This window comes from Hylobates moloch, unplaced genomic scaffold (genome assembly GCF_009828535.3).
Source record: "Hylobates moloch isolate HMO894 unplaced genomic scaffold, HMol_V3 SCAFFOLD_4, whole genome shotgun sequence".
Classification (NCBI taxonomy): Eukaryota; Metazoa; Chordata; class Mammalia; order Primates; family Hylobatidae; genus Hylobates; species Hylobates moloch.
Window position 1 is genome coordinate 171,079,550 of NW_026652279.1, and position 26,740 is coordinate 171,106,289.

At 44.4% G+C, this 26,740-nt stretch overlaps 1 protein-coding gene across 5 annotated transcripts in view; it reads right to left on the bottom strand.

Annotated features, from left to right (window-relative positions):
- The window catches only part of COL4A1 (collagen type IV alpha 1 chain), a 155,429-nt gene that overhangs the window by 37,862 nt on the left and 90,827 nt on the right, over nucleotides 1-26,740 (bottom strand). For 4 of the 5 annotated variants that reach the window (XM_058438064.1, XM_032151314.2, XM_032151313.2 and 1 more), the window contains exons 5-25: nucleotides 25,605-25,649; nucleotides 25,448-25,510; nucleotides 24,900-24,953; nucleotides 24,679-24,705; nucleotides 23,166-23,249; nucleotides 23,017-23,079; nucleotides 22,430-22,465; nucleotides 21,884-21,925; nucleotides 20,440-20,526; nucleotides 19,920-19,946; nucleotides 19,715-19,765; nucleotides 18,528-18,572; nucleotides 18,387-18,440; nucleotides 16,594-16,635; nucleotides 14,543-14,627; nucleotides 13,962-13,997; nucleotides 11,586-11,750; nucleotides 8,133-8,228; nucleotides 5,941-6,024; nucleotides 5,325-5,395; nucleotides 250-441 (exon numbers count right to left, since the gene is read on the bottom strand). In XM_058438064.1, coding sequence (XP_058294047.1) covers nucleotides 250-441; nucleotides 5,325-5,395; nucleotides 5,941-6,024; nucleotides 8,133-8,228; nucleotides 11,586-11,750; nucleotides 13,962-13,997; nucleotides 14,543-14,627; nucleotides 16,594-16,635; nucleotides 18,387-18,440; nucleotides 18,528-18,572; nucleotides 19,715-19,765; nucleotides 19,920-19,946; nucleotides 20,440-20,526; nucleotides 21,884-21,925; nucleotides 22,430-22,465; nucleotides 23,017-23,079; nucleotides 23,166-23,249; nucleotides 24,679-24,705; nucleotides 24,900-24,953; nucleotides 25,448-25,510; nucleotides 25,605-25,649 — 1,449 coding nt within the window. Of the gene's footprint in view, nucleotides 1-249; nucleotides 442-3,851; nucleotides 4,760-5,324; nucleotides 5,396-5,940; nucleotides 6,025-8,132; nucleotides 8,229-11,585; nucleotides 11,751-13,961; nucleotides 13,998-14,542; nucleotides 14,628-16,593; nucleotides 16,636-18,386; nucleotides 18,441-18,527; nucleotides 18,573-19,714; nucleotides 19,766-19,919; nucleotides 19,947-20,439; nucleotides 20,527-21,883; nucleotides 21,926-22,429; nucleotides 22,466-23,016; nucleotides 23,080-23,165; nucleotides 23,250-24,678; nucleotides 24,706-24,899; nucleotides 24,954-25,447; nucleotides 25,511-25,604; nucleotides 25,650-26,740 lie in introns of those variants that run through there. The other variant, XM_032151315.2, reaches the window with a different exon arrangement.

Below are 26,740 nucleotides of genomic sequence, written 5' to 3' on the forward strand. Positions count from 1 at the left end.
TCTGTTCAGTTCCCCCAAATGCATCAGAAGACGCTGATCTGTTATCATCTAATTATTTGTCAATAATAACTGTCAATGCCTAGGTTTATAGACTTAAGTTGTTCCATGAACCATGAACCATGAAACAAGTTCATTTCTGCCATCATCAAGGAGATAGAAATACATCGATATGATTCAAATTACTCATTTCTCGATTCTTTGCAGATCCACATTGTAAAATGCACATTCAAAGTCCGGAGATAAACATACCGGTGAGCCCTTGGGGCCAGGAAGACCCGGATGGCCATCTCTTCCAGGAGAACCCGCTCTCCCTGGCATGCCGGGCTGTCCTGGAAAGCCTGGGTCTCCTTTGTCACCTTTGAGCCGCAAGTCGAAATAAATCTCACCAGGCTCCCCCTTGGCTCCCGGCTGGCCTATCAGCCCTGGTGTACCTTGAGGCCCCTATAAGAACAAAGCCTTGTGATCCACAGAAGAACCCATCCACGAAGCACACCAGTGTGACTGTAACACAAGCAACCACAGAATCAAGAAGCCACCTTCTTGAAAATGGTCATGCACTCATGCCTCATCATTCATTTTCTAGAGGCAAACCAGGAGCTCTGTGACAAAGCCCTGGTCTGCTGCATGTGTTTTCCTTAAAAACACTTCCCTAAATTAGGTATTTCAAGCAGAGACCTGGATGGGGCAGAGGGAGTTACGGTGTGGCTTTGGGCACCCAGCTCTCCTCCAGGAGTTTTCTTTCCCTAACAACTGCTCAACATTCACAGGAACACGCAGCACCTGTCAGGAGGTGCTGATTGATGTGTGGTTCGTTGTGCAGCTTCAGTAATGGACAGACTCAAAGAACAATCGCTGTCCTCAGCTCTGCCTGCTGCCTCAGCCCCACTGGCATGCAGAAGGCTTTTCTCCAGCTTCTGGGCCCAGTGAGCCACCCGTCAGCACCTCCTGGCCAGTGCTGAATACTCCTGTGAATACTGAACAGGTTTCCTTTTATGCTCATGCCCAGAATTCCAGAAGAGATAAGGACTTCCAGGGCACCAGTGAGAGAGGAAACTCTGGGAGTGGGCACTGGGCCAGCTCTATAATGAGTTACGTTGAGTCAGCAGAGTCAAGTTGACTTTCCCAAGAGACTCACACTAGAACATTGCTCAGTTCCTGGAAAGTTAAATCTGCAAAGAACACCCATACCCACCAATGGTTTCTCCTCCAGCATCCTGAGACTTGGGTTTCACAAGAAAAACAGAAAATGTTTCCAATAATTGTCCCATTTACTTGTTCATTTAGGCCTGAGAAAGGCATCTTCAGACTCCCTGCTGACTTGGCAGAATTTTAACTCTGGCACAATTCACTTAATGTGAATTCTTTTTCATAAACTTCCTTTCAGAAGGTTCTTAGATACATATGAATCACTGACATGCACACGCTTCTGTGTGTACAGATGCTATGTGCTTCTCAAAGGAAGTGGTTGGTCGACCAAGGACAGACCAACATTTGCCCAATCTTTAGACTGAAAATATGGCTAGCATTGGTTACCAGCCTGCTAGGCATTACCATCCTTTCTATAGCATCTCTGACCCTTATTGCAGCTCTGCAAGTAAAACATGGAAACCAGGACGTAGCAGAGGAAGAAGCTGATACTCAAAGAAGTGAGCTGATAGATCCAAGACTACTCAGCCAGAAGGTGCTGGAACTGGGATCCACATTTATGCATTTCCAGCTGCAAAACTTATACCTTATGCCTGTGCCTCTGGAGTGCTAAGGAGAGTTAGGTATGAGCTAGTAAAATCTGCCCATTACACAGGGGGAGAGGCAGGGCTTGAAGGACTTCTGTGTCCTGCTCAAAGTCAAACAAACAGCAAATGTGGGACTAACCTAAATGGGGCAGACTTGCTTTCCTGCCTGAATTGCTTCCTAAGAGCCAAAACATTGCAGGCTAAGGAACGGGAGAAGCTGCTCTGCCTCCCATTCCATCTTCCATGCCAAGCACGATGCACTGACTCCTGGCCCAATCCTGTCAAGCAGGCTTCCAGAAGTATGGAGAGAGTCGGCAGCAACTCTCTGCACTGTTCAATATGACTTGGAAAGTTAAATTAAGTAACACACAAAATGCAGTTCCTCCATCACAGTGACTGCATTTGCTTTTGTTTTTTGTTGTTTCGCTTTTTTCTTGTTTTGTTTTGTTGAGACGGATTTTTGCTCTTGTTGCCCAGGCTGGAGTGCAATGGCACCATCTCGGCTCACCACAACCTCCGCCTCTCAGGTTCAAGAGATTCTCCTGCCTCAGCCTTCCAAGTAACTGGGATTATAGGCATACGCCACCACACCCAGTTAATTTTGTAATTTTAGTAGAGACGGGGTTTCTGCATGTTGGTCAGGCTGGTCTCAAACTCCCGACCTCAGGTGATCCGCCTGCCTCGGCCTCCCAAAGTGCTGGGATTACAGGTGTGAGCCACCGTACCCAGCAGTGACTGTATTTCAAAGACTCAACAGCCACCACTGGTCAGCAGCTGCCAGATCAGATGGTGCTGATGTAGCACGCTCCTGTCATGGCAGAAGCTTCTCATGGACGGCTACCAGTGGTCTGAGCTGGCCCCGCACTCCAATGCCCCTTATGACCTGGGACACTTCACTTGGATCTACTCAGGAAAGGTGGAACACACCCAGTCTATTTGCTCTGGGTCCCAGGAAAGGCAACAAATTATTTCTATGAGCCACCTGCCAGAAATTGTAGCAGAGAGTCATAGAAAATTTGTTATTTACTTGAAAGGTGTTGTGGGATTTTTAAACTGTTTCTCTTGAGTTAATATTAGCTCCTATGCATCCTTCAGTCCCAGCTAAAATTAGCCTCCTCTACGCAGCCTTTCTCGTGAGCCCAGGCTGCCTTCTGGTCCTCATTCTGTAAATCACTTTGCTTCATTAGGACAGTCTATTTGCAGAGCTGTCTTTCCACTAGTATTTCAGGGCTCTGAGGGTAGAACCAAGGTTTCCTATCTCTGTATCCTTGGCATCCAGAACAAAAGAGATACTGGAGGAAGTATACATTGAACTGGCAATATTCATCCATTAAAAAATACTAGTGCAAGAAATTATAACCAATGTATATTTTTCTCAACCTGAAAACATCATTACGTTATTTTATGGTGATTATTCACAGCCTAAAAATATAAAGCTCCCCAATACTGTGATCTTAGGGTGAGAAAATATAATTTTTTATTTTAACAATGATGACCTTGCCTGCCATCATTCTATTTATGGGAGAAATCTGGGTTTTTAAAACAGTGACACTGGTGACCTTAGGACATCTCGTGTGGTTTCTTTGCCACAGAACTTCTTGATTCTAAGTAGTTCAAAGGTCTTTTGATCCGTCTCCCTGAAAATAAATGCTGAGGATTCAAATACTGCCTGGAAAATTTAGCATTGGCTGCGTTAATTGGAGAAAATCTGACACCTACGCTGTCTGCCTCTAAAAAGTGGTGCCACTGTGGAAAAAGTCAGGGAGTGTTAGTTTCAATTCATCCTCCCAGTGACCAGGAAGCATGAAACCTGCTCAGACCAACCTGGGCATCATCAATCCGCTCGGAGAGTCGGCCTTTTGTGATCCATTATTCTTTCCCAAAAATCAAACACTTGGCTTTCGAAAGGAAATGTCACAGAAATGCTATCTAAGTCAAATGGAAAATCAGAACATTTCACCACTTTCACATTTTAATCTACTCTCCCGTGTGCTGGTTTATGGATATCTCTTTTAGCCTCTAGCCAAATTCAAAATAAGAGAACCACATTTCTGAGCCAGTTAAATCATGGAGCTTCAAATACAGCTTCCAATAAAAGAAAAATTACCAACTTCTCCATTGAATTATTTACCCATAAATTTATTTTTAGAGACTTTTTCCATCTCCGGAAAGAAAGGAGCTCCTGATGAAGGCATAAGGAGTAGAATTGGGGTTGTATGTTTTCTTTCTTTTCTTCTATATTATGATCTTTCCTCAATATTCCTTCTTTCTCACCTCTTTCCTCTTTTTCCGTCTTTTATTAGATTTGTCTAGACTGAGCTTCAGCCAGAGTTGAGGCGGGAAGTCCACCAGGAAAGCCCAGGAGATGAAGCGGTGGATAGAGGTTAAAAACGTCCTTTTCTGCTTCCTTCAAAGTTCTTCTGTCTTTGATCCCCACTACAGTCAGGGCTACCCAGTTATTTGAACTTCTAATTTATTTAGATATATTTTAAACAATTGCAACTTCTAACTCAGCTCCCCAGGCACCAGGGAAGTTCTGGAGAGCAAAAGCCCAAGATCTAACTTCAAAAGCAGAAAACCATTGCTGAATTCCAGCTGGGTCATTGCTATTTCAACTCACTTTTGCCCTGGTTTTCTTTTGTAGAAGCTTCCAGCAGTATCTTTAAAAATTAAAAAATTTGAAGAGCTACATCTGAAATGAATAATTCTGAAATTTGACTTTCAATATCTTACAAAAAGAAAAAAGGGAATGAAAGGAATTGTGGAAACCAGTCCATGCTTGCAAAGTTCAGAAGAACAAAGAAAATACGAGAGGAACAACGCCTTGAGATTTAAAAGCTTCAGAAACAGAAGTCATTATATGCAAGAAAATAATGTCCTTCAAAATTCAAGATTATTATTATGCTCTTCTATTTAATGTACTCTTTTAAAACAAACTACAAAAGCTAAGAAGCTGGTATTTTGTTCCATTGAAAGGTTTCATGTCAATGTGATCCAGATATTTCATTATGGATTTGAAAAAGCAACTGCACAATAGATGTTGTAACAGAAATTTTCAGCTGTAAGAAGAAGAATAAAAACATATTTCAAATCCTCAGAGGGAAACAGTTCTGCTTTCCTTGATCTTTCCATAGAAACTATTGATGCTGAACCTACTGACTAACAAGCTTTTAGATGATCTGATGTGATGTTACCAGCACTGGTAACACAGACAGACAGCACTTCAGCTCTGCACTGTGGCTGCTTGGGGGTGGCTCCTGTGACACCATTTGTTTCAAGAAATCCCAGAGACCCTGCAGGAAGGACACACTCCCATTCAGCCACACCTGAACACAGGCCGGCAGCAGCCGAAAAAATTTTGGCCAGGTGAGAAGAAAGGCGGCTGTGATTTGGGCTCTGTAGGTAACAGTCTTACTCATTCTCCTAAGACGAGGGCCACATAGAGTCACTCCAGAGGGCTCAACACAGCAACACTTACCAGCTCCCACACAAGGCAGAAGCCAATGCTTGCAAATGCAAAACGACACAACTCGGTTGATGTGCTTGGTGGCAACTTCTGATAAGTACATGAACTCAGACAGGTTTACTTACTGGCACTCCCGCGACACCATCTCTGCCAGGCAAACCTCTGTCGCCCTTGGCCCCCGGCTGTCCTGGGAAACCTTTCGTTAGAGACAGGGAAAAAGACAGCAACACAGCATTCATGAGATACTTCTCAAAACCTTTTCTTAAGACTCAAAAGCATAAAAATCTGTATAGGAAGAGGATGATTGCTTGGATAATCCAAAGAGAGTAATAACTAAAATGCCCAAGATGGACTCAGGAAGGGAATAGCTGACCCGACGCACATGTACACGCGGAAGCAGGAATGCTTCCAGCACCCCAGCCCTGCCCTCCTGCCCACCCACCCGGGGACCACTTAAAGGAAAAGCAGGAATTCCATTAACTGCTTATGAGATAACAGAATCTGTGGCATGGAGGGAACTGTTATGCTGCTGTCTTTTATTAGGAAATCTTTACGAGGCCATCTTGATCATTCCCAGCAATGTGGACAAATCCTGGAAGTGAGGCCCAACATTCTTCTGATTATGCTCTAGGATTGGCTGCAGAAAATCAGGCCTTTCATGGAGTGAAATCCCTTTCACAGGAAAGGGGCCAACACATCAAAGCAAACTCTGACCTGGTCCTTTTCACATGTGGGTCTTACCTATTTCTCCTGGGGGTCCTTGTGGCCCGGGAGGCCCCCGATATCCATCTATATCACAGAGGAGGCAACTCTCTCCTTTTTGACCTACAAAAGAAAACACAAAGGTGTTTACATGTAACATGTGACCAGAAGTCTCCGCAGTGCACTGAGAGAACAGAAAAAGGCGAGGCTATCACTAACATATTACATCCAAACTTAGGTTCGCTCAGTGACTGAATGGCTCCTCCAGACGGCTCTCTGCTAACGGGTGGAAACTGCAGTCAAATGCACGTCCCTGTCTGTCAATGAACGGGCCCACTGCCCCCAGCACACGTCACATGTGACCACAGATGCACAGCTTAAAGATCCAAGTTCTTCTCCCAGCGAAAAGACAGGGGCTGCCTCAGTAAAAAGTGGTCCAGAAATTCAACTGTGCCTATCAGCCTGAAAAGACCGACTTTTGTAATTTTGTCTGTAATGTGAAAACTACCCATCCCCTTTCTCTTTGGTTGAGTGCTTAGTCCAGTTCATGGACTTCACTGGTTGGTGGACTTGGGAATAAGAAGCCACAAAAGCAAGAACACATATGTGATCCAGGACAGAAGAGGAGAGAGACTGCAGCCCTGAAAAAAGAGAGGAGATGCTCTTCTTTGGAAATTCTAACATCTGAAGTCTTGATTTTCAAGCCAGGCTCAGAGACCTTACACTGTCTTAGCTATTCCTGTGTCTTAAACATTGAAATGTCTGGTTTCTAGGCACAAATCAGGCGTAATACAGAGCAAAACGTGCTCATAGAGAAGCCCATGCCGGGGACCTCGAGGCGGCGTGGCCATGTTCTTCCCATCCCTGCCCTGGCTGGCAGCCCCACGCAGGCACTGCTATTGCCCACTCTGCCCTGGGACGCCCCTCAGTCAGAAGTAAAACAGGGCCAGTGCAGGTAGGCCAGGCCCCTGAAGTGTGGGAGCAGGCACACGGTTTCATTTCGAGCTCTTTTAGGAGGTAGACCAGGAGCCCATCAGTGGAAGGGGCACGGTACAACACAGCTGAGAACCCAGCTAAGTTCTGGGCACTGGGGCATTCGTGGGTGTGTCTGTTCGCAAGGCTTCAGGTGGGTGGAGAGACAAGGTGCATTCCCAGCAGATGATGGAGTCGGAAGAGGAATGGGAAGACTCGAGAAGAAAGATGCTTCTCCTAGGATCTGGGGGATGGATAGCTAAGATTGCAGTGTGAAGAACCTCTGGACGTTGGATCTGTCATAAAATGGAACAGCCCGTCTCACAAAGTACTGAGCACCTGGTAACTAGAGCAGAGAGACTCATTAAAACCCAAATTGTACACTGACTCAGATCAGTGGCACCCCTGTGATGACGCCCAAGATCACTTCCATTTCAGGTCCTGCAGTGTATGTGGCTGTCAGAATTCTAAGACGCTGGCTGAAACTTTTCCATGCATCATTTCTGTCTTACACGTTTGAAGTCTAAAACATGTTTACAGTCCACAGGCAGAAATGGTACACAGTGGGGTTGATTTGAGGGACAGCCTCCTATTTGTCCTACTCTCGGGTTACTAACAGGCATATAAATATCAGAATATCCATTGCTTATTCCCCTCTAAGGCAGGACTATTGATGCAGTGATAATCCACCTCTGTGTCCAGGACGGTGGAAGAGATAAATAAGTGTCCTGTGTGGGTGGTAAGGCAAACACTTGGAAAGATTAAAGATGGAACCGAGAGCCCAGAGTGAAGCTGGTTAACGCATCAGCGGCAGATTTGCTCACACTGATGATGCAAACACCACTAGAAGAATTGGTGAGCATTCCATGTGCAGATTTTTGACTTGAAGGAGGGAAGAGCATTCTTTGATAACAGAAGTCTCTTCTCAAACACTGAATGGAAAGATTGCAGTAACAACTCAGTCTGAGTTTTATCTGCTGACCACACCCCCCATAGCAAGACTGACTTCACGATCCTCGGAAAGGACAAAGGGCAAAACTCTGACTTTCAGGGCTGTCTCCACCTTTCCCTCCCAGATTATCAACTAAGTTCCAGAAGATGCTTATTGTAGGAATAGATTTTGAAGAGGGTTCCAAATAAAAGGAACCTACACCCTAACTCTGCCCACCCTCACTTGGCTCCAAAGCCAGTAAGTATGTGGGAAAAAAATCATATGCACAGACACAACCACCATTAAAAAAAAAATCAAAATTTCTTACCTTTCTCTCCAATTTCGCCTATAAATCCTGGCTGCCCTGGAATTCCAGGAGGACCCTGGTCACCTGGAGGTCCGGGCTGACATTCCACAATTCCATCTGAAATTGAGTTTTCAGAGTTACAGGATCATAGCTAAGTGTTTTTACCCTCTCCTAACTCAACCTCTATTATACAACCAAAATATTTTAGGCTATTTGATAAGTGTTAGAAATTCAGCTTTAGTTTGTTTCAAAATCATCTTAGGCTATCCACCACTTGCAAAAAAACATAATCACCACACACCACCCACCAGCCACTCACCATCCCAAGCCATCACTGCCAACATTTCTATTTCACAAATTCTGAAATATCTGTAGGTGCATCAGGCCTGTCCTGTACACTATTTCATTTCATCTTGCGAAGTGCCTACCATCACTCTTATTTTACAGATGAAGAAACTGAGGCTCAAGAAAGTTAAGTGATTTGTCCAGGGTCATGCATCTGTTAAGTCAAAGCTGAGTCTAGAAAAATTTTCTTCCTTTTTTCCCCCTCTAACCCAATTTACAGCAAAACTAATCATTATTTTAGAGCTGCAGACTGCCAGTGAGGAAATGCCTCAAATTGTTCACATTCAATTCTGAGCATCATTTATGTAAAGAGGCATAAAAATAAATTGCAGTAATGTACACACCATCTGTCCTAGGTTCTAGTAAAAAATATCAGTATTGTTTATTGTTTGATGATTTGGATACACACTGAGATGGAGTTTATATTTCCTTCCCCAAGATCCTTGAAGAAAAAAGACACAGTGAACAACTTGGTATCCAGCATCTCTGCCCAGGCATAACCCTAACATTCATGCACCAGCACTGAAGGCCCTCCCCTCTCCCTTACAGGGTCTTCTCCTAATGACAAAGTCATAGGCGGTCTCTGTTCACCTGTCACCTAGACACCCCCAGTCCCCGACCATAGAAGGGCCCCAGGGTGTGGAGTGGGGCTGTGGGACCCTCCTTCGGGCTTGGATGTATTAAACAAGGTCAACTCTCCAGCTCGCCCACCCCTGCTAGAACCAGAATGCCTAAAAAGAGCCCACACCTTGTTTGATGACTTGGTTTAGAGCTCAGCAGAACAAGTTAGCTTCCGCTGTGTAGGAACTATGGAGGAGGTGCTTTTGCTTTGCTTGTTGCTTATGTGCTTATGTGTCTTTCCCTGAGTTTCTCCCCACAAAGCACAAGAGGAAAGAAAGCCCGAGTGGGGTCACCATCCGTCCCCCACGGCCACTGCTAGGGACCTGCTCCTGGTGATTCTGGTCCTGCCTGGCTCCTCATTAGCCCTTCGACCTTGGTGCAGCTGGCACCATCTGTCTTAGACAAAGTGGACTCCATGTTTATGCTTCAAAGAGCAGCCCCTAAATTACTTTACTGAAAGAACCCACATCTCTCATCCCTGTGAGCCTAGGGTATACTAATTCCTTGACTCTAGAAATGTATGCTCATGAATATTGAGAGACATGTAACTGTTATACTCCTTTTCCAGAACATAACTCCTGCCTGCTTCAGTTCAACCAGAATCCCTTCATATCCCTGACAAAAAAACAAAAAACAAAAAACAACAACAAAAAAAAAACAATGGTACATCCTCACCAAAGTCCATTTAAATTCATTTTATGCAGTGATTATTTCTGGGGAGTTCTAAAATGCAAGTCTAGAGTTCACATTTTACAATGCCTTCTCATCAAGGGTACCTGCAGCCACAGATGGTTTAGAGCTCGCTGTACCCACTTGAGATAAGAACGCAGTGGCACAACTTAGATGCGGAAATGGCTGCATTGCGTGGTTAATGCTCTATCGATAGGTCCTGAGGTAGCAATGGCTTTAAGATGTAGCGTCTTTAACATACATTATAAATCTTAATACAAATCTCATTTCTAAATTATTACTCCATACTCTGTGATTGGGAATTACTTAATTTACGTGGACTAAAAAGGCCACCTAGAAAACTTGGAATAGTAAATATTACAATGTGTTCAGCTAACACATCCCATTCAATTAACAAGAGTATAAATTTCATATTTTTACATGATGTGTGTTTATATTTCATCGCTTGCAAAATTACCAACATCCAACAGAATGTCCTTTTCCCAGATTTCCCCACCATTGGCTCCCTCGCCCCCTTCATGTCTTTGTAAATCACTCTGCTTAAAACCGCAATCCCCTGCCCACTCCCCACCCCAGAACCCTCTGTTGACTCTCCTGCTGAAGTTTATCCCTGGACTTATCATCTCCTGCATTCCTGAGAATTCCCTTGTCTTGGGTAACCCCTGTCTGCCCCATGGAATACTTGTTCCAGGACAGCAGGATCTGTTGAGTCTTGTCACCACTGCTAGATCCCTGCCTGCTGCCTCCCAGGCACTCCCTTCCCTGCTGAATGAATCTGGAACCCAAAGTCCCCTTGGTCAGGCTCACAACCTTCTCTCAGACACACAGAGAAAAGGAGACTCTGGATTGAGTGTGTCCAGGACTGCGATATTTTATCTTCATTTCCCATGTTTCACATAATCACAAGAGCAGAGGAGAAAAGTTCCCCAAAGTCACATATGATCTGTTCTTTCTCCTACCCAAATTCATGCAGATCACATTCCCCATCGAAGCTGCCCGGCTGGAATCCATGGCTCCATCTAGTCCTGGCCCAGCCCCCTACAGTGGCCTCATCCATGAGAAGTCCCTTTCATAAAGATGTGCTTGAATTCTAGCAAATAAATCTTGCTGGGACTTGAAGCCCGTGAATCCTTTCTCAATCAACCCCACAGAGGGTTCATGTTTCAGGGGCCCCACAGAGCACACCTTGGTTTTGATCCAGCAGGTTCCAAAGGCTGGCTCTAGGTATCTGAACACACTCCCATTGCACAGGTTGGCTTAATTCCTCGGAGATTTTCTTCGAGTTTGCTTTGGTATTGTATTGGGACCACAGGGCCATCTTAATTGAGTCAAGACTTCCATGTTACACGTTCAGCTTTTCTGGAATAAAAGCTGGCTTTTCTGGACTTTACTAATGTAATCTTTCCCCATGTAATCCCGCCTTCCTTGTTTCTGGGGTGTGTGTGTGTGTGTGTGTGTGTGTGTGTGTGTCCTAGTATCCATTTGTATCTCTAGATGAAGAAGAATGCATTCTGTTTTCAATAAAAACTACATAACTCAACAGGTTTGCTTTTCAACTTTAGATGCCAAGAGTCTCAGAGGTGGTTAACGTGTTATTTATTCCTTTATACCAGCTTTATTTTTAAGTTTTAACTATTGCTTTTTGTAGCATGGTTAATTCTGTGAAGATTCCCTTAGAGGAATACGAATGATTAGAAGAATCCACGCCTTTCTATTACACTCTGGCTGTGGGGGACTATCACAGCCCCCAGCCTGGGTCTGCCTGGCACCCTGGTGTCTGCTTGGATCCCACATTAAACCATTTCTGAGGGAACTCACTTGTGTAGCCAGGCTGCCCAGGGGGCCCGGGGGAACCAGGAGGACCCGGGAGCCCGTCTCTTCCACTTGGTCCTGGCAGAGGTACACCAGGAAATCCTCGGTCACCTTTTTCTCCTCTTTCACCAGGGAAGCCAGGGGCACCAGCCAGCCCAGGTACAGGGAGGCCTGCAACCAGACAGACGCTCACATCAGTAACCTCAAGGCCGCTTAGCATCTACAGCACAAACGCATTCTCCTAACTCTGTTCAAGGTAAAAATCCAACCAGACCATCACTGAAAAGGGAACTGCTTTAGACATGTAAAACCAAATTAAGCTGCAGGCGTCTTGCCATTTCATGCTGACAGTCAAATGTTTCCTACAAATTAACCTCAAGGAACAGGGACTCATTATGTATATATTAAAATCTGTGAGTTTCTCTCAGTGCAAATAGTATTCCCCACATATTTAAAAAAGGCTGCAGAGGAGGCACTGCATTTCTACTTGGCGAATGAGGGCATAGAAATGTCACTCAACAAAGCTAAAGTGGACCAGGAGCAAAGGGATGGTCGCTGGGTTGGCAAACTAGAGGAAAGAGCAGAAAATTAAAACTAAGGACACAGAAGATGGTTCTGTAAAAGGGTTTGAAGTCAAAGTAGCCATTAGGTGTGAACATATCAGGTCAGCTTCAGCCACTTTAACTCCGTAAGGGATAAGACCATGTGCCCCTGGGAGAGCTGAGGCCGGACACAAAGCTCGAGAGAGTGGTGGTGCAGGAGGCTGCACGGAGAAAGCTCTGCTGCTCCCGTGAGGGACGCGCCAGCTCCTGCTCCCAGCACTAGGCTGTGATGAGGAGAGTGTGAGAAAAAGGACAGTCAAGGGAAACAGGACACAGGAAGACGTGGCAGGAATGAAGAACAGCATGGAGAGGAGAGAGAAGAGGGCTGACTGAAGGGGCACAGAGCCTGAGACATCCAGCCCGTCACTGGGGAGAAAAGCCACAAGTACAACGTGCTCAAAGGCAGCCAAGGGCCCTGAGGGGTGGCCCCTGTAGGCTTCCGCAAAATACTGTGTGCCCTTCCTGAGTGGTGAAGGAGGAGGGGCAGCATGTCTAATGGAGAGGAAAATGAAGGAACTACCTGGGCACGAGGCCAACTAGACCCTCGGGGTGAGGAGGACGGTCAGGGAGCTGGGGGCGGGCAGAGGCGATGGTCAAGACCACAGGCGAGCGCAGGGCAGGGCTGGACAGAGAGGAGCACAGCGACTTTGGGAGGGGGACGTGGGTAACTCCTCCAGCCAGAGCAACTTCAATGGCTTTTTATCAAGTGTCTGGGTTAAGAGACCACTAAGGGTTAGATAAAAGGTTGTAGACAGTAAACAAGGCTTCTGCGAGGAGACCTGAAGTCACACATTCCCGAGAATCCAAGAATTAAGAAGAGATAAAAGAGATGCTCTTAATGGTAGATTCAGAGTTTTTACAGAGAGGAGAGAAAGTGGGAGTGGACGAAGGCCCTGCCCTGAGGCAGGCGTGGGCTGTGTGGGGTGTCGTCTGTTCCCAATAAAGGAAAAAAGGGGGCTCTGCAAGAACTTAGACCAGCTGGAAAGGACAAAAATATAAAACAATAAACGAGGATAAAAACAAAAATAAATGTAAACATTGAAAACAAAGCAAAAAGCGTAAAGGCTGCGAACACTCTGTTGTGTGGCAGCGCTAGGGCACGTGAGCGTCTCTATCGGATGCTTACTGAGTCAGCTCCGGGACCTGGGAGAATACCACAGGTGCACATGCACACATGTGTACACACGTGCATCTGCACATAAGCACAGAGACAACAGCGAGCCTCTGCAGAGTCTGCCGGGAAACACAGGTCGGCAGGTCTGGAGTGACTGCAGAATGACTCCACCCTGAGGAGCCCCGGGTCCAGGGAGGCAAGGGTGGGGCTGGCACAGCAGCTGGAAGGGGTTTCACCCTGGAGTCTGATCTCCAGCTGCGGAACATCCCAGAGAGAGGGGAAAGTGGTCAGGACGCTGAGGAGGAAGGCGCCTGACTGTGCTAGAATTGGGGCTCTGTGGAAAGACAGGCCCTGCTCAGCGGGAGCTGTGGGAAAAGAAGGGGGCAGGCTGGCTCTGGTGGGGTTACATCAGAGCTGGGCAGAATAGATCTGGATCCCTAGGAGAGACATAAGGGTGTACATGCTCATTAACATGCTAAGCGGTCACTTGCAAAAGTGACCACTACAAGCACTTGTCTACTCTGCTTTCATCACTAGAAAAGATGTAATAAGATTGCTACTGATTGTGTGCAAATATCTAACATTCATGATAAATTATATATTCAGAATATAAACAGCACAGAAGGTGTGCAAGTATGCTATAACAAATCAGTTAAGGAGTCTCACCTGGAGCTCCGGGTTGGCCTGGTAGTCCTGGGAAACCTTAAAAGAGAAAGAGAGTGTTGGATCAAACAGAACAGTTCACCTGTTTGTATACACTTTTTATTTCTCTACTGAAAGCCTTGCTTGGTGCATTGATAAGCGTCCATGGCCAAAGGGAACATAGAAAACAGAGCGGGAGACCACCCGAGCCCCCACTCTGGAAATGCATTGCTCTCAAAGCTACAGCGAAGGGCTCCTGAACCCTGTTGTGACAGTGAAATAGGAACTTGGAGGAGACCTGGTCACAGACAGTCCTGCAAGGCCTGCAGATGCTTCCAAAATATGGAGGAACACAGGTCAAAACTAGAAAAAAAAGAGAGGAAGAAATAGAAAGCGGGCGGAGAGAGAGAGGAGGAGGAGGAAGAGGAGAAAGAGGAGGAGGAGAAGGGGGAGGAGGAAGAGAAGGAGGGGGAGGAGGAAGAGAAGGAGGAGGAGGAGAAGAGGAGGAAGAGGAGGAGAAGAGGAGGAAGAGGACAAGGAGGAGGAAGAGGAGGAGGAAAGAAGGAGGGGGAGGAGGAGGAGGGGGGAAAAGGCAAGAAAGCTACCTTTTGGGCCTGGCTCTCCTCTTGGCCCCGGAGTTCCAGGGTAGCCCCTCTCTCCTTTTTCTCCCAAAGGTCCTGTGCCTATAACCTGAATCGAGAAGGAAAAGGTGATTATCCCATGGCATGGGAGTGGCTAGTCCTGTATAGTAAAGCAGTATGATTGAAGAAATGTACATATTTGTTTTTATTTCAAGAAATATGAAAGTGAAGTAGCAGCAATGGTAGCGGACAAGGAGGAAGGGGATAAGCCTCTAAAACATATGGGATAGGCTGGGCATGGTGGCTCACGCCTGTAATCCCAGCACTTTGGGAGGCTGAGGTAGGTGGATCACAAGGTCAGAAGTTCGAGACCAGCCTAGCCAATATGGTGAAACCCTGACTCTACTAAAAATACAAAAATTAGCCAGGCGTGGTAGCACATGCCTGTAACCCCAGCTACTTGGGAGGCTGAGACAGGAGAATCGCTTGAACCCAGGAAGTGGAGGTTGCATTGAGCTGAGATGGCGCCACTGCACTCCAGCCTGGGTGACAGAGTGAGACTCCGTCTCAAAGAAACAAACAAACAAACAACAACAACAACAAAAGCATATGGAATAAACATGCTGTAACCATCCCTGCAAAGGATCCTGCCAGGCAGGCGGTTCTGCTTCGTTTTGTAATAGTTTGCCTGGCAGCAGCTTTTGTAACACTCCAGTGAGGTAAAGATGGAGTAACATCAATTGGAGGCTTAGATTTATAATTTCTAATTGTACATACAAGCCATAAATGGAATGTTTTACTTTACAGGGTATTATGAGAGGAACACTCTTAAAAAAAAAAAAAAAGTAGGCGCTTCCTTAAGGTCGCAAGACAAGAAGAGGCGCTTTTGCCTCACTAACAAGTAGAAAATTCACTGACCCTGATTCTAAATTAATGAAATTCAAGATAAGTGACAAAGTCAATTTTGCGTATTACCCTTAAAATATAATTCATTTGTATCAATTAATAGATATCATTAAAATACGCCAATGTTAAATAGTTCGACTTAGTCATCCCACAAGTTATATATATAAAACATCATGATGTGTACCATAAATATATACAATTTTTGTCAGTTAAAAAATGAAAGTAAAACCCTTCAATGTAAATCTATAAATAAAATGGGCTGTGTGAACGCATTACCTGTGGCACTGCAAGGAAGGCAGCAAAGGAGAGAACGGTAACATTTTCATTATTTCAAAAAAGTCTGGGGGCAGAATGGCTAAAAAAATTAGAGCACAACTCTCTGATAGGACACTGAAAATGATCACCATGAAGATATGTGCAAACATGATAATGCCCATTTTTAAATATCACACACATCACTGACAAGTATGCAAGATATGTATGTTGACCAGTAGTAAAATGTTATTTGCAAAAATAAAAATTGTTTTACCAGGATAGTTAAATTGTAGATGACCTGTTTCTCTTACAAAAATTTTCCTTAACAGACCACATTTTTTTAAAAAAAGGTGTCAAAGCCAGGCACAGTGGCTCATGTCTATAATCCCAGAACTTTGGGAGGCCAAGGTGGGTGGATCACCTGAGGTCAGGAGTTCGAGACCAGCTTGGCCAACATAGTCAGGCCCTGTCTGTACTAAAAATACAAAAATTAGCTGGGCATGGTGGCGGGTGCCTGTGATCCCAGCTACACGGGGTGCTGAGGTGGGAGAATTGCTTGAACCCAGGAGGCAGAGGTTGCAGTGAGCCAAGATCGCACCACTGCACTGCAGCCTGGGCAACAGAGCAAGACTCCATTTCAAAAAAAAAAAGGAGTCAAATATGTTGCTAATATTCTCATTCATGTGCAAACCTTTTCATTTTCAGTGATTTAAAGATGTGCAGAAATTATCAAAATATAATAAAAATAATAAATACTAAACTCCATACAACAAATTAGAAAATCATTTCAAGTAGCATGAACCACTTTACATAACAAATGCAATTCTAGAGACAGCTGTGGGCGTGTGCCCTGCATCTCCTCTCCTTCCTTCCCCCAGCGCTCTCACAGACCCAGGGACAGCACTCTTACTCACAATTCCAGGTGGGCCGGGAGGACCTGCTTCACCCTTTTCTCCCTACAAAAGAAAAAATAACTTCCCTTGCATATTCTTACTACAAAGATTGTCTTGCAGAAAGCAGATTAAACATTTCTTCTGGTAAAATAGAGTGTGTCTACAGTACATTAAAACTATTTTTCTCTCTTTAATATCTCTCATTCTGTGATGATTACAACAAAAATGAATAGACTTCATTTTGCTTTGCATACGCATGATACATGAAAATAAAGATTTCTGCAAAATGTGAGTTGGGCGCTAATTATTCTGCTTACAAAAGCCCAGATACTTGTCCGGTCAGTTGCACACTTCCTCAGAAAACAGAATCATTGATGAGTGGAATTGGCAACCAGGGTTTTTCAATTTTAAAAAGAGAAATGAAATAAAATAATATAAAAGCATGATTTCCAAATATATTTTCTTAAATAAATCATTTTATATGATGTTTTTAGGTGAAGATTTTCTCAAATTTGCATTGGAAGTCATAATGTAAAATCTAATATTAACTGAAAACATTAGTGGATGAATTCTGAACACTTTAAGGTTTAATCTCATCCATAGTAGATGAAAAACTCAAAGAAATTAACCCTTTCATATCAAATATGTTTATATAAACATCATCATAATGATTTAAACAGTCCAAAGATATGTACATTATGCCATGAATGTATATATTTTCCTTTTAAGTTAAGGCAGTAAACAAGAATTGAATGTTTTGATTTTTCTTATATGAATACCAGAAGAATTTCAGAAATATCTAGAGGACATAAATATCTTAGCCACTATATTCTAAATATATCTACCATTTAAAATTTACAGGATTTTACTTCCTCAAAAAATTACAGCCAAGGGTTTCTTCTTTTTGTCCCTGGCTTTAATAAATTAACCATTGGCTACTGAGGCCCTCCCCGCAGCTTTCCATTCGCCATTGGTGATGACTATTCCAAAATTATCTCTTATATTAGTAAACATTTACATTACCTAGTCTCATATTAAGAGAGAAAAATAAAGCAATAATGAGGTTTCTTTTTCTGCCTGCCAGATTGGCAAATATTTTTTAGATTTTTTTTTTTTCTTTTTGTAGTTAGTTCCCCAACTAAAAGGGCCCTGGTCTGGCAGAAGGACTTTCTGGGACAATTCGGTTGCATGGGGCAAAAATTTCAAAACAAGTGTCTGAATGTGGACCCCAGTATTATGCTTTTAGGAATTTGGCAGAGAAATGACCAGACAAGTGAGCAAAAATACTTGTAAGCGTACAAATTTGGAAATGGCCTAAATACCACGCAACAAAAGGCGTGGATGTTCACATCATAATTACATGATGGCCATTGAAATATATCATCCTTCTATCAGTACGTGAAAAAGCAAGATGTATTGTTGTTCACTATCACCTTTAAAAACTGCCTGCTTGTGTATGCACACAGGAACAAGGTGAACTCTGGCCATTTCTGAACAGGTAATAGAAAAAATTAGGTAAGCTTTCTTTACCTCGTGATATCTTTCTGTATTTTCTATTGCTTTATGATCAGGAAAAAAAAATCTACTACCAAAAAAAGATATAAAAATTTGAATGAGTGGCACATTTCATATATTTTTATTTTTAAAAAAATCATGAACATAAAGGAAACCACTAAATTGTGTTTTTACCCAGAAGAAGCATAAATAACTTTTTTCCCTTGAGTACAGAGTCCTTTATTCTAGGAAAGAATAAACAGACTCCTGGGTTGAATTGGAAAGTGAAGATAAAGGCTCACAATAGTGCCAGCGTTTACCTGTGGGCCCTGGCGGCCTACGAGTCCTGGGTACCCGGGTTCACCAGGAAAACCCTGAAACCGAAGAGAGAAGCAGTAACCGTCAGAGGCCAGTGGCGGGAACAGTGAACCTGCTTGTAAAAATCACAGAGAAACACTTACGGGACTCCCTTTTTCCCCTTTGTCACCATCTTTTCCGGGTTTTCCCTGTAGAATAAAGATGTAAACGTTAGTATTTAATAAATAATAGGCCGGGCGCATTGGCTCACGCCTGTAATCCCAGCACTTTGGGAGGCCAAGGCGGGGGGATCACCTGAGGTCAGGAGTTCGAGACCAGCCTGGCCAACATGGCGAAACCTCGTCTCTACTAAAAACACAAAAATTAGCTGGGCGTGGTGGCGGGTGCCTGTAGTCCCACCTACTTGGGAGGCTGAGGCAGGAGAATCACTTGAACCAAGGAGGCAGAGGTTGCAGTGAGCCGAGATCACACCACTGCACACCAGCCTGGGCAACAGAGTGAGACTCTGTCTCAAAAAAAAATATATATATATATATATATATACATAATAATAATAACGGATATAACACCAAAGCTCTGATTCAGATAGCTTACTATGTTGTCTCTCCTATGAAACACGAGCAAGGTAAATGAGGGCTCTATGTAAGTTGACAACACCACAATAAGAAGTAATATAGTATATGATGAATAATTATGAAACAGTTACAATATAAGAGAACTCCATCTTTAAAGAGCGGAGTCCGATGAGCTACAAGTTTTCGAAAATATGATTGTATCTTGGTAGCAAAGCTAATCAGAGAAGTTTGCCTATTGGCAGCTGAGTATTTGCAAGCTTATGCAAATGCTTCATTTAATGCAGGTTTCTGCATGTTGCTTCCAGGTAGAAACCAGAACCATCCCAGCTGACTGGCAGTGGGGTGGGTCTCACGTCACTACCATCCCTAAAGTGAAAAGCAACTCAGCCTCTCAGGCTTGTGGTTGTGCAAACACAGTCTGGTGTTCTGGGTGGCAAAGTCTAACCAACCCGCTGCTCTTAGATAGAGCAGGACCGAAGGTTTCAGGGATGGCCCAGGGCTCTTCAGAAGCCTCTTTCCACAGCCAGTGGTGGCACCTTCAGTGCCGGATCCTTAAACAGGGAAGGACCTCGCCTGCCTGGGAGGCCTTGCAACTGATATAGCTCAGGAGAGTCTCAGAAAAGCCCTTTGGGGCACGAAAGGGATAAACTAGAAGTCCCTACCAGCCTTCTCTGTTCCTGTGTTTCTGTGAATCTGTGATTTTCAGCATGGAAGGAGAATTGTTTTATGATAAAAGGACTTTGGAAAGCACTTACTCTGGGTCCTAGTTTTCCGGGTTCACCTTTCTCTCCGACCCCTGGCATCCCCTTAAACGAACAAAAAGACAAAGAGATTTATTCATCTGTTTAAGCAAAATTTAAATTAGATAAATATTAAACTTAAGATAAAATAAGCTTGTAACTTAAATCTGTACTTTATGGTCTTTGACCTAAAAATGATAGGCAGAAATTGAGTACTTACCTGAAATCCAGGTTCACCTTTTTGGCCCTGAAATAATTCAAGAGACAGATCAGCACTATCAAACAGCTATATCAGTTGTTATATGCTGCATTAACACACAGCAGAAAAAAAAAAAAAAACCTTTTTCTGATATATTAACAAAGAAATTCACATTGATCTCCAGCACTCACTCGACATTGACTGGTATAAATGTAAGCAGGGCAGGGTTTACCATGCTTGACCCACGATGACCGGCTCTGCCCTCCCAGTGCCCCCCAGCCCGGCTCCCTCCTGCTGACCAAGCCCTCTCCAACTTGGGGCACATTTAAGAAGCCCTAATCCAGCAGGGTGAGCCTCAGATCAGGCTTGGACCAACCCAGTTCCAGCTGCCTCTGCTCTCAAAGGTGCTCGTATTTTATGGAATGAACAGTCTATAAATCTATTTTCCAGATCAGGATTGAATGTGGCTGGAAAAACTTTGTCCTTTGGAATTTGTCCAAAATTAGAAAATCAGTATTCACTGGATGAAGCCCATTCATACCTTTTCTCCCTTGGTGGCAAAGTCTCCTTTTTCTTGAACTTGAGCTTGTCCTGGTACTCCCGGAGGCCCACTGACCCCTTGGTCACCCTGTCGACATAAAAATGTAAAATTAATCAGGCATGAAAACAATTACGCAGAGATGAAAAATTGCAGAGAGAGGTAAAAGCCTAAAATAAAACACCTATTTTTAAAATGTAATTATCCTATATTCTATTCTAATCATCCTTGTCTCTGCGGAAAATCCCATTTCAATAGGAAGATGATACAACAAGTATCTAAACCCAGGAGGAGAATTTCACTTCTCTGGGCGGCCACTAGCTCAGGAATAACTATGGAATCTGAACACCTGCAAGACGCCTCTGGACTTGCGTGCACCTGTATAGTGTATACTGGCTTCTGATGGCGTGGAGGAAAGGAATACAAACTGCCTAATAGAGCTTGAGAACAAAGAAGGCATTTCAGGTAACCCCAGAATAAGACAACCATCAAGAGTCTCCCTCCTCGGGCATCCTAACTGCTGGGTACACCTAAAAATTACAACTGCATATATTTCAGAGTCACTATATTTCAAAGTTTATGAAAAGACTGGGCCAAAATCTAGGGCGGCAAGCAGAGGCCACCTGCACGTCCAGATCCATCCAGGCCCCACTGTACTGGGCGCTCTGGTTGTAACTGCCTCCACCAGCTTGGATGTCAGAGGAGAATCTGGCCTTCCACAGGCTGGCTACAGCAATGGCAGGCATCCCTTCTTAGCCAGTGCCTGCTTCATTGGTCTGATTCAGGGAAACTCCTGGAGAGGATCAGGGACCCACCACTTGCCTCCTCTCTGCAGGATGAAGCCACCTGCTGTGGTCTGTGCCCTCCCGGCTCCACAATGCATCTCCTCCCACACCCACTTGGCCCTGGACCTGCCCACCTCTGAGAAGAGAGGCCAGTGGTGTGGGGCCACTGCCAACCGTGCCAGTCCTAATTCTCCTGGTTGGTGGCCCTGGACATGCCCACCTCTGAGAAGAGAGGCCAGTGGTGAGGGGCCACTGCCAACCATGCTAGTCCCAATTTCCTGGCAGTGGACTCCCACTCTGCAGGGCTTACAGGGTTACACATCTAATGGTCAAGTCCTAAATTTGACTCTGATAAATCCTAGGTCTGACCTCATCACTGACGAAGAAGAATTTGGTTGAACTCTTTGTACTGATAATTGGAGTTAGCCTCGTTGTTCTCTGCTTGTCAGATCACAGAGCACTTCCATAAATTCTAGCGTATTGAATAAGCTAGAATAAATTCAATAATGCTGGCATTTTAAGGAAAACACTACCAAATGCAAGAACATGCAGAGAAGAGTAACTATACTTGTAAGAGTCCAAACGTTGATCCGAAGGTGGGAACTGTCAGGTGAGAACTGTGCTTTTCGACATGAAAGCACCCCAGAGCAATGTGCACTCACCTTGTCACCTTTCGGTCCTTGAAAACTTAAGCCCATTTGTCCCTGTGGATTAAAAATTAGGCTCTCATTATTAGACTTGTCTACTTTGTTCAAAGTCATTCTACAAACCTCACACAAAATGCAGTAAGATGGTAGATTTCAGGCAATAGCTTTGTCCCATAACTCTCATAAAATTTTCCGGAAAGTAACGATCATGCTGTATTCAATGTCTATGAAAAAAGTTTTTAAAGTATGACTGATCAAAAATTCTAAAGACCTTTTTAAAAATTTACAGTTTTTAAACTCGTGTTAGAAAACTAAGGGAAATATCAGTGATTCCAAAGTATTGACTAAGGGATGAATGAAAGAAAAGATCAATATATTGATAGATAATCAATAGATAATAAACGATATATGATAGATACTTAAAGGTATAGTTAGATAAAGATAGTGTTAATTTTCCAACTTTTTTTACAGAGACTGAAAGAATGAGAAGAATGAGCTATAGCAATTTCATGATAGCCTTATACTAATGCCAAAGAACAAAAAAAAGAAAAAAACCTTTACCTTTTCACCTGGAGGGCCGGGAGGGCCTGGGGGACCCTGGGAGAGAGAGCATTTTAATTAAATAGGATTCACAACTCTAGGGAGCTTTAAGCCCTTCTTTAGGCTGACGTTATCTCAAGATTCTCTGGTCAACATGATAATTTATTTGTGAAATATTTTTCCTGGGCTTCCCCTCCCTCCCCACTCCTAGCAGGTGCAGGACCCTCAGGTGTGACCATATCAATACCAATCCGTCTCCCCTGCTCCCTGGTGAAGTCACCCGGGGCAGAGCCTGCCTGTCCATCTTTGAACTCACTCCCACAGGCTGTGACTATCAGTGGTACCCAGCCAGCCCCTACAATCACGACTGTATTATTTGTTTCAGGGTATCAGTTTATGGTACTATCATCATCCCTTTCCCACAGCTCTGGGTATATGGGTACCGGGATGCCAGCCAAACGTTTAATAAGAGGGAAGCTGATTCCGCCATGTCCAAATTAAGAGCGACCACAACTGTGTAAAGTTTTTACTAAATTATTATTTATTTTCACACCTCAATATAGTTGTTTTTTAAATGATTGCTTCAGAGAGACACCCCCAAAACTTACTGGTGGTCCGGTAAATCCTGGAGGCCCAATAGGACCTTGAAGCCCTGGCAGTCCTGGTGGGCCCTAGAATGCATGAGAAAGAAATGAGTCCAGATGCGAACGGGGAGGGTGAGGTGGCACATGTTCATAATGATTTGGCAAATGCTTACTGGATTCCCTGGGATTCCGGGAAATCCTCTTTCGCCTTTCAACAGCATCCCGGGCACATGGCCAAGTATCTCACCTGGATCACCCTAGAGGATGAAAAAAGAAAGTAGAAAGTTGCAAATATTGACATTCATGTAAAGAAACTGAAAACTCACTGAGTAGTTGGCACATATTACTGTTACAGGACTAGCCTAAGTCTGGGATTTAGACCCCGTCTACACTGGAAATCAATAGCCTGGCCATCTCTCCCATCATGATTGCCATCTTAATGACCAGCGTTAACCACTGCATGGTCAACTCAGCCGCAGCCAGGACTGAATGTAGAGACGGCTAAACAAAGGGGTCCGCCACACTGTGCACAGGACCGTCCCCAACTCTAGACAAGGGCCCCTGTCTCTGGTTGAAAGACTACTGTGTGACCGCAGGCTCTTCTCACAAAACAAGAATTCTCTTTTGAGAAAAGGCTCAGGATGAATATTTTTATAAAAGCATGGCGTAATGGTAAATTTTATCTGCCAACTCGGCTAGGCCACATTATTGGGTTAAACACCAGTCCAGATGTTTCTGTGAAGGGATTTTTAAAATGAGCTTAACACTTAAATCAGTAGACTCTGAATAAGGCAAATGGCCTTCCATAATGCTGGTGGGCCTCATCCCATCAGTTGAAGGCCTTACGGGATAAAAGACTGACCTCCCTGGAGGAAGAGAGAATTCTGCACACACCGCCTTCGGACCCAAGACTACAACTCCACCCCTTCCCTGGTGTCTGGCCTGCCCACTCACCCTGCAGGTTTTGAGCTTGCCGGCCCCCACAGTCATGAGAACCAATGCTTTAGAAGCAGTTTCTCCTCTCTCTGGCTACACACACACATGCTCCTGGTTCTGTGTCTCTGGAGCATGCTAACACACAGGGCTATTATGAGGATCTATTTCCTACGTGTTCTGAATCACAGGAGCACAGGGACTCTCAGCCTCATCCAGGTAAGCAGTTATCTCTACTGCAGCTGCTGAGACCTGTAAGCCTCCCTCTGACAGGGCTGATCCCAACACCCGGATGCCCGAGGTCCCTGCCCTGTGCCCAAGCACAGCCCACACATTACAGGACTGCACAGTCTGAGGTCGGGCTGATGCCAGCAGCCGAGCCCCAAGACAGCAACACCCCGCCTGGGAAAGGTTCTCCCAGGTTCCCTCCTGGGAAGTCTGAGAGGCATCCAGGGAGCCCCATTCTCCCATCTGCCTCCCCAGTTTGGGTGAAGTGAGCCTTCGCCACCACACCAGGCCTCCTTCCGCTGCTTATTCCCCATTAAGAAGCTGTGCCAAGTGTCTGAACGTTAGAGTCGAAAATCTGAGTTTGTGTATTACTTGTACAGTCTTTCAATGTAACAGAGTTTAGGGAAATGTGTTCAGAAACAATCGACCAGCCAAAGTGGTTTAAAGGAAATGTGTTTCTATGGCGCTTGTTTTAAACAGATTCCCTGTAATGAATCCAATAAAGCAAAATAAACTAAAATGTACCTTCATTCCTGGTAACCCTGGTGGCCCCTAAAAAAGAAAGTTCTGGTGTTAGTTTTGTTTTCTGGAAATATCATTAGCATTAAAGTTGTTATTATATAATATTATATACAAAATATAAGTTATTAAAGCATAAGCAAAGAAAGAAAGAAAAGGAAATGGAACGAAAAGAGAGAAGTTATAACTAAAAGAAAGAAGTTCTGCCCTAAATAACCTCTACTCACGGGATTTCCAGCGAAACCAGGCAAGCCAGGAGGCCCGAGCGGCCCTCTCTCTCCCTGGGGAGACAGCAGAGCATCATTCATACGCACTGCGCATGGCAGACACATCAGCCCTGGCACCGCATGCGTCACTCTGCCCTACCCTTCATTTGTTGGTTAAAATCATTTCCTAAAAGCAGTTTGTCACAAGCTATGCTACTGGGTACCACTTTATGAAAGAAGAAATAGACTTGATAGTATCGTTAATAGGGACAAAGGCCCATAACGGCATTTTCTTATGCAATGTAGTAAATGATTGTAGGTAACAACTTTCGTGCTTAAATGCAATTTTAGGATAAAAGTCTACAAAAAAGCAAGGAACAATTGTATCTTTCTGGTACACTAAATATGGGAAAACTGTATTTCCTTACCAAATAAAAGCAAACTTTAAGACAAGTAACTTTCCAATTGTGGCAAATAAAACTCTGTTAACAGAATTACACTACCTGACTCCTTAATATGCAAAATTACGTAAACACACGCAAAAAGGAGGGTCTCGGTTCTGGATTTACCTTTGTGCCATTGCATCCAGGAATACCTGGGGGGCCTGGTGGGCCGTCTTGGCCAGGAATGCCCTGCAATTCAGAAAGTGAAAATGTAACCCAGATAGAAAATTGCCTGATGGAAAAATATTTCATAAAAGAAGTAGAGTGCATTTTCTATACATACGGGAAGTCCTGGGTTTCCAGGGTAGCCAGATGCTCCCGGAGGTCCCTGTGAGGGTGGAAGTAAAAGCATGTCAGTGAAGAGCTGGGAAGCCTCACTTCCTCCTACTGCATCCCCCTGGTTAATGGAGTCATGCCCTCATTTTTGGTGTCAGAACACACACACACAAAGCAGACAGTGCACTCTGCACAAGAGGCAGCGGAGGGCACAGCCTAGGGCAGATGGCCCAGGCTTGCAGGAGCAGTGCTACACCCAAAGCACACTACTGCCATTCGCGACTGCAAAGATACGGAACCAGCCTAAGTACCTACCAACCAATGAGTGGACAGAGAAAAGGTGGAATCCATGCACCATGGAACACTACTCAGCCACAACAAGGATCAAAATGATGTCTTTTGCGGCAACTTGAATGGAGCTAGAGGCCATTATTCTAAGTGAAGTAACCCGGGAATGGGAAACCAAATACCGTATGTTCTCACTTATAAGTGGCATCTAAGCTATGAGGATATAAAGGCATAAGAGTGATACAATGGACTTCGGGACTCAGGTGGGAGGAAGGCTGGAAGGGGGTGAGGAATCAAAAACTACGTAACAGGTAGAGTGTACACTGCTTGGGTGACAGGTGCACTAAAATCTCAGAAATCAACACGAAAGAACTTATCCATGCAACCAAACACCACCTGTATCAAAAAAACATTGAAATTAAAAAAATAAAAAAATAAGTTTTTAAAAAGCTGACTGCTGATGATCCCTTCAAACATAAGGCTGCCCATGCACAAAATAACTCTGCTCTCATTTCATCTTTACTAAGAGGGGGAGAGGAGGAAGAGCAAGGCTGGCTCTGAAAATACCACGACTCTTCCATTAAATGAAGTCATCTCTGTCTAATGACTGTGGACGCATCATCAATTGCCCCTTCCCCCAAATTAAAGTATGCCCAGAAGAGATTCCTGAAGAAGAACAAATGGGGGAAAGCAAGTTTGCAGAACCAAGGACTAAGGAGCTCAGCCTGTGCACAGGCCCCATGGGAAGGACTGGGGCTCAGGGAGTCATGGGCTGCTCCTCACTGCCTGCCTGGCGCCTGCCTGCCCATGCTGTGTTAGCTGGAAGAGGAGACGGAGGACGAGGGTCAGGAGAAA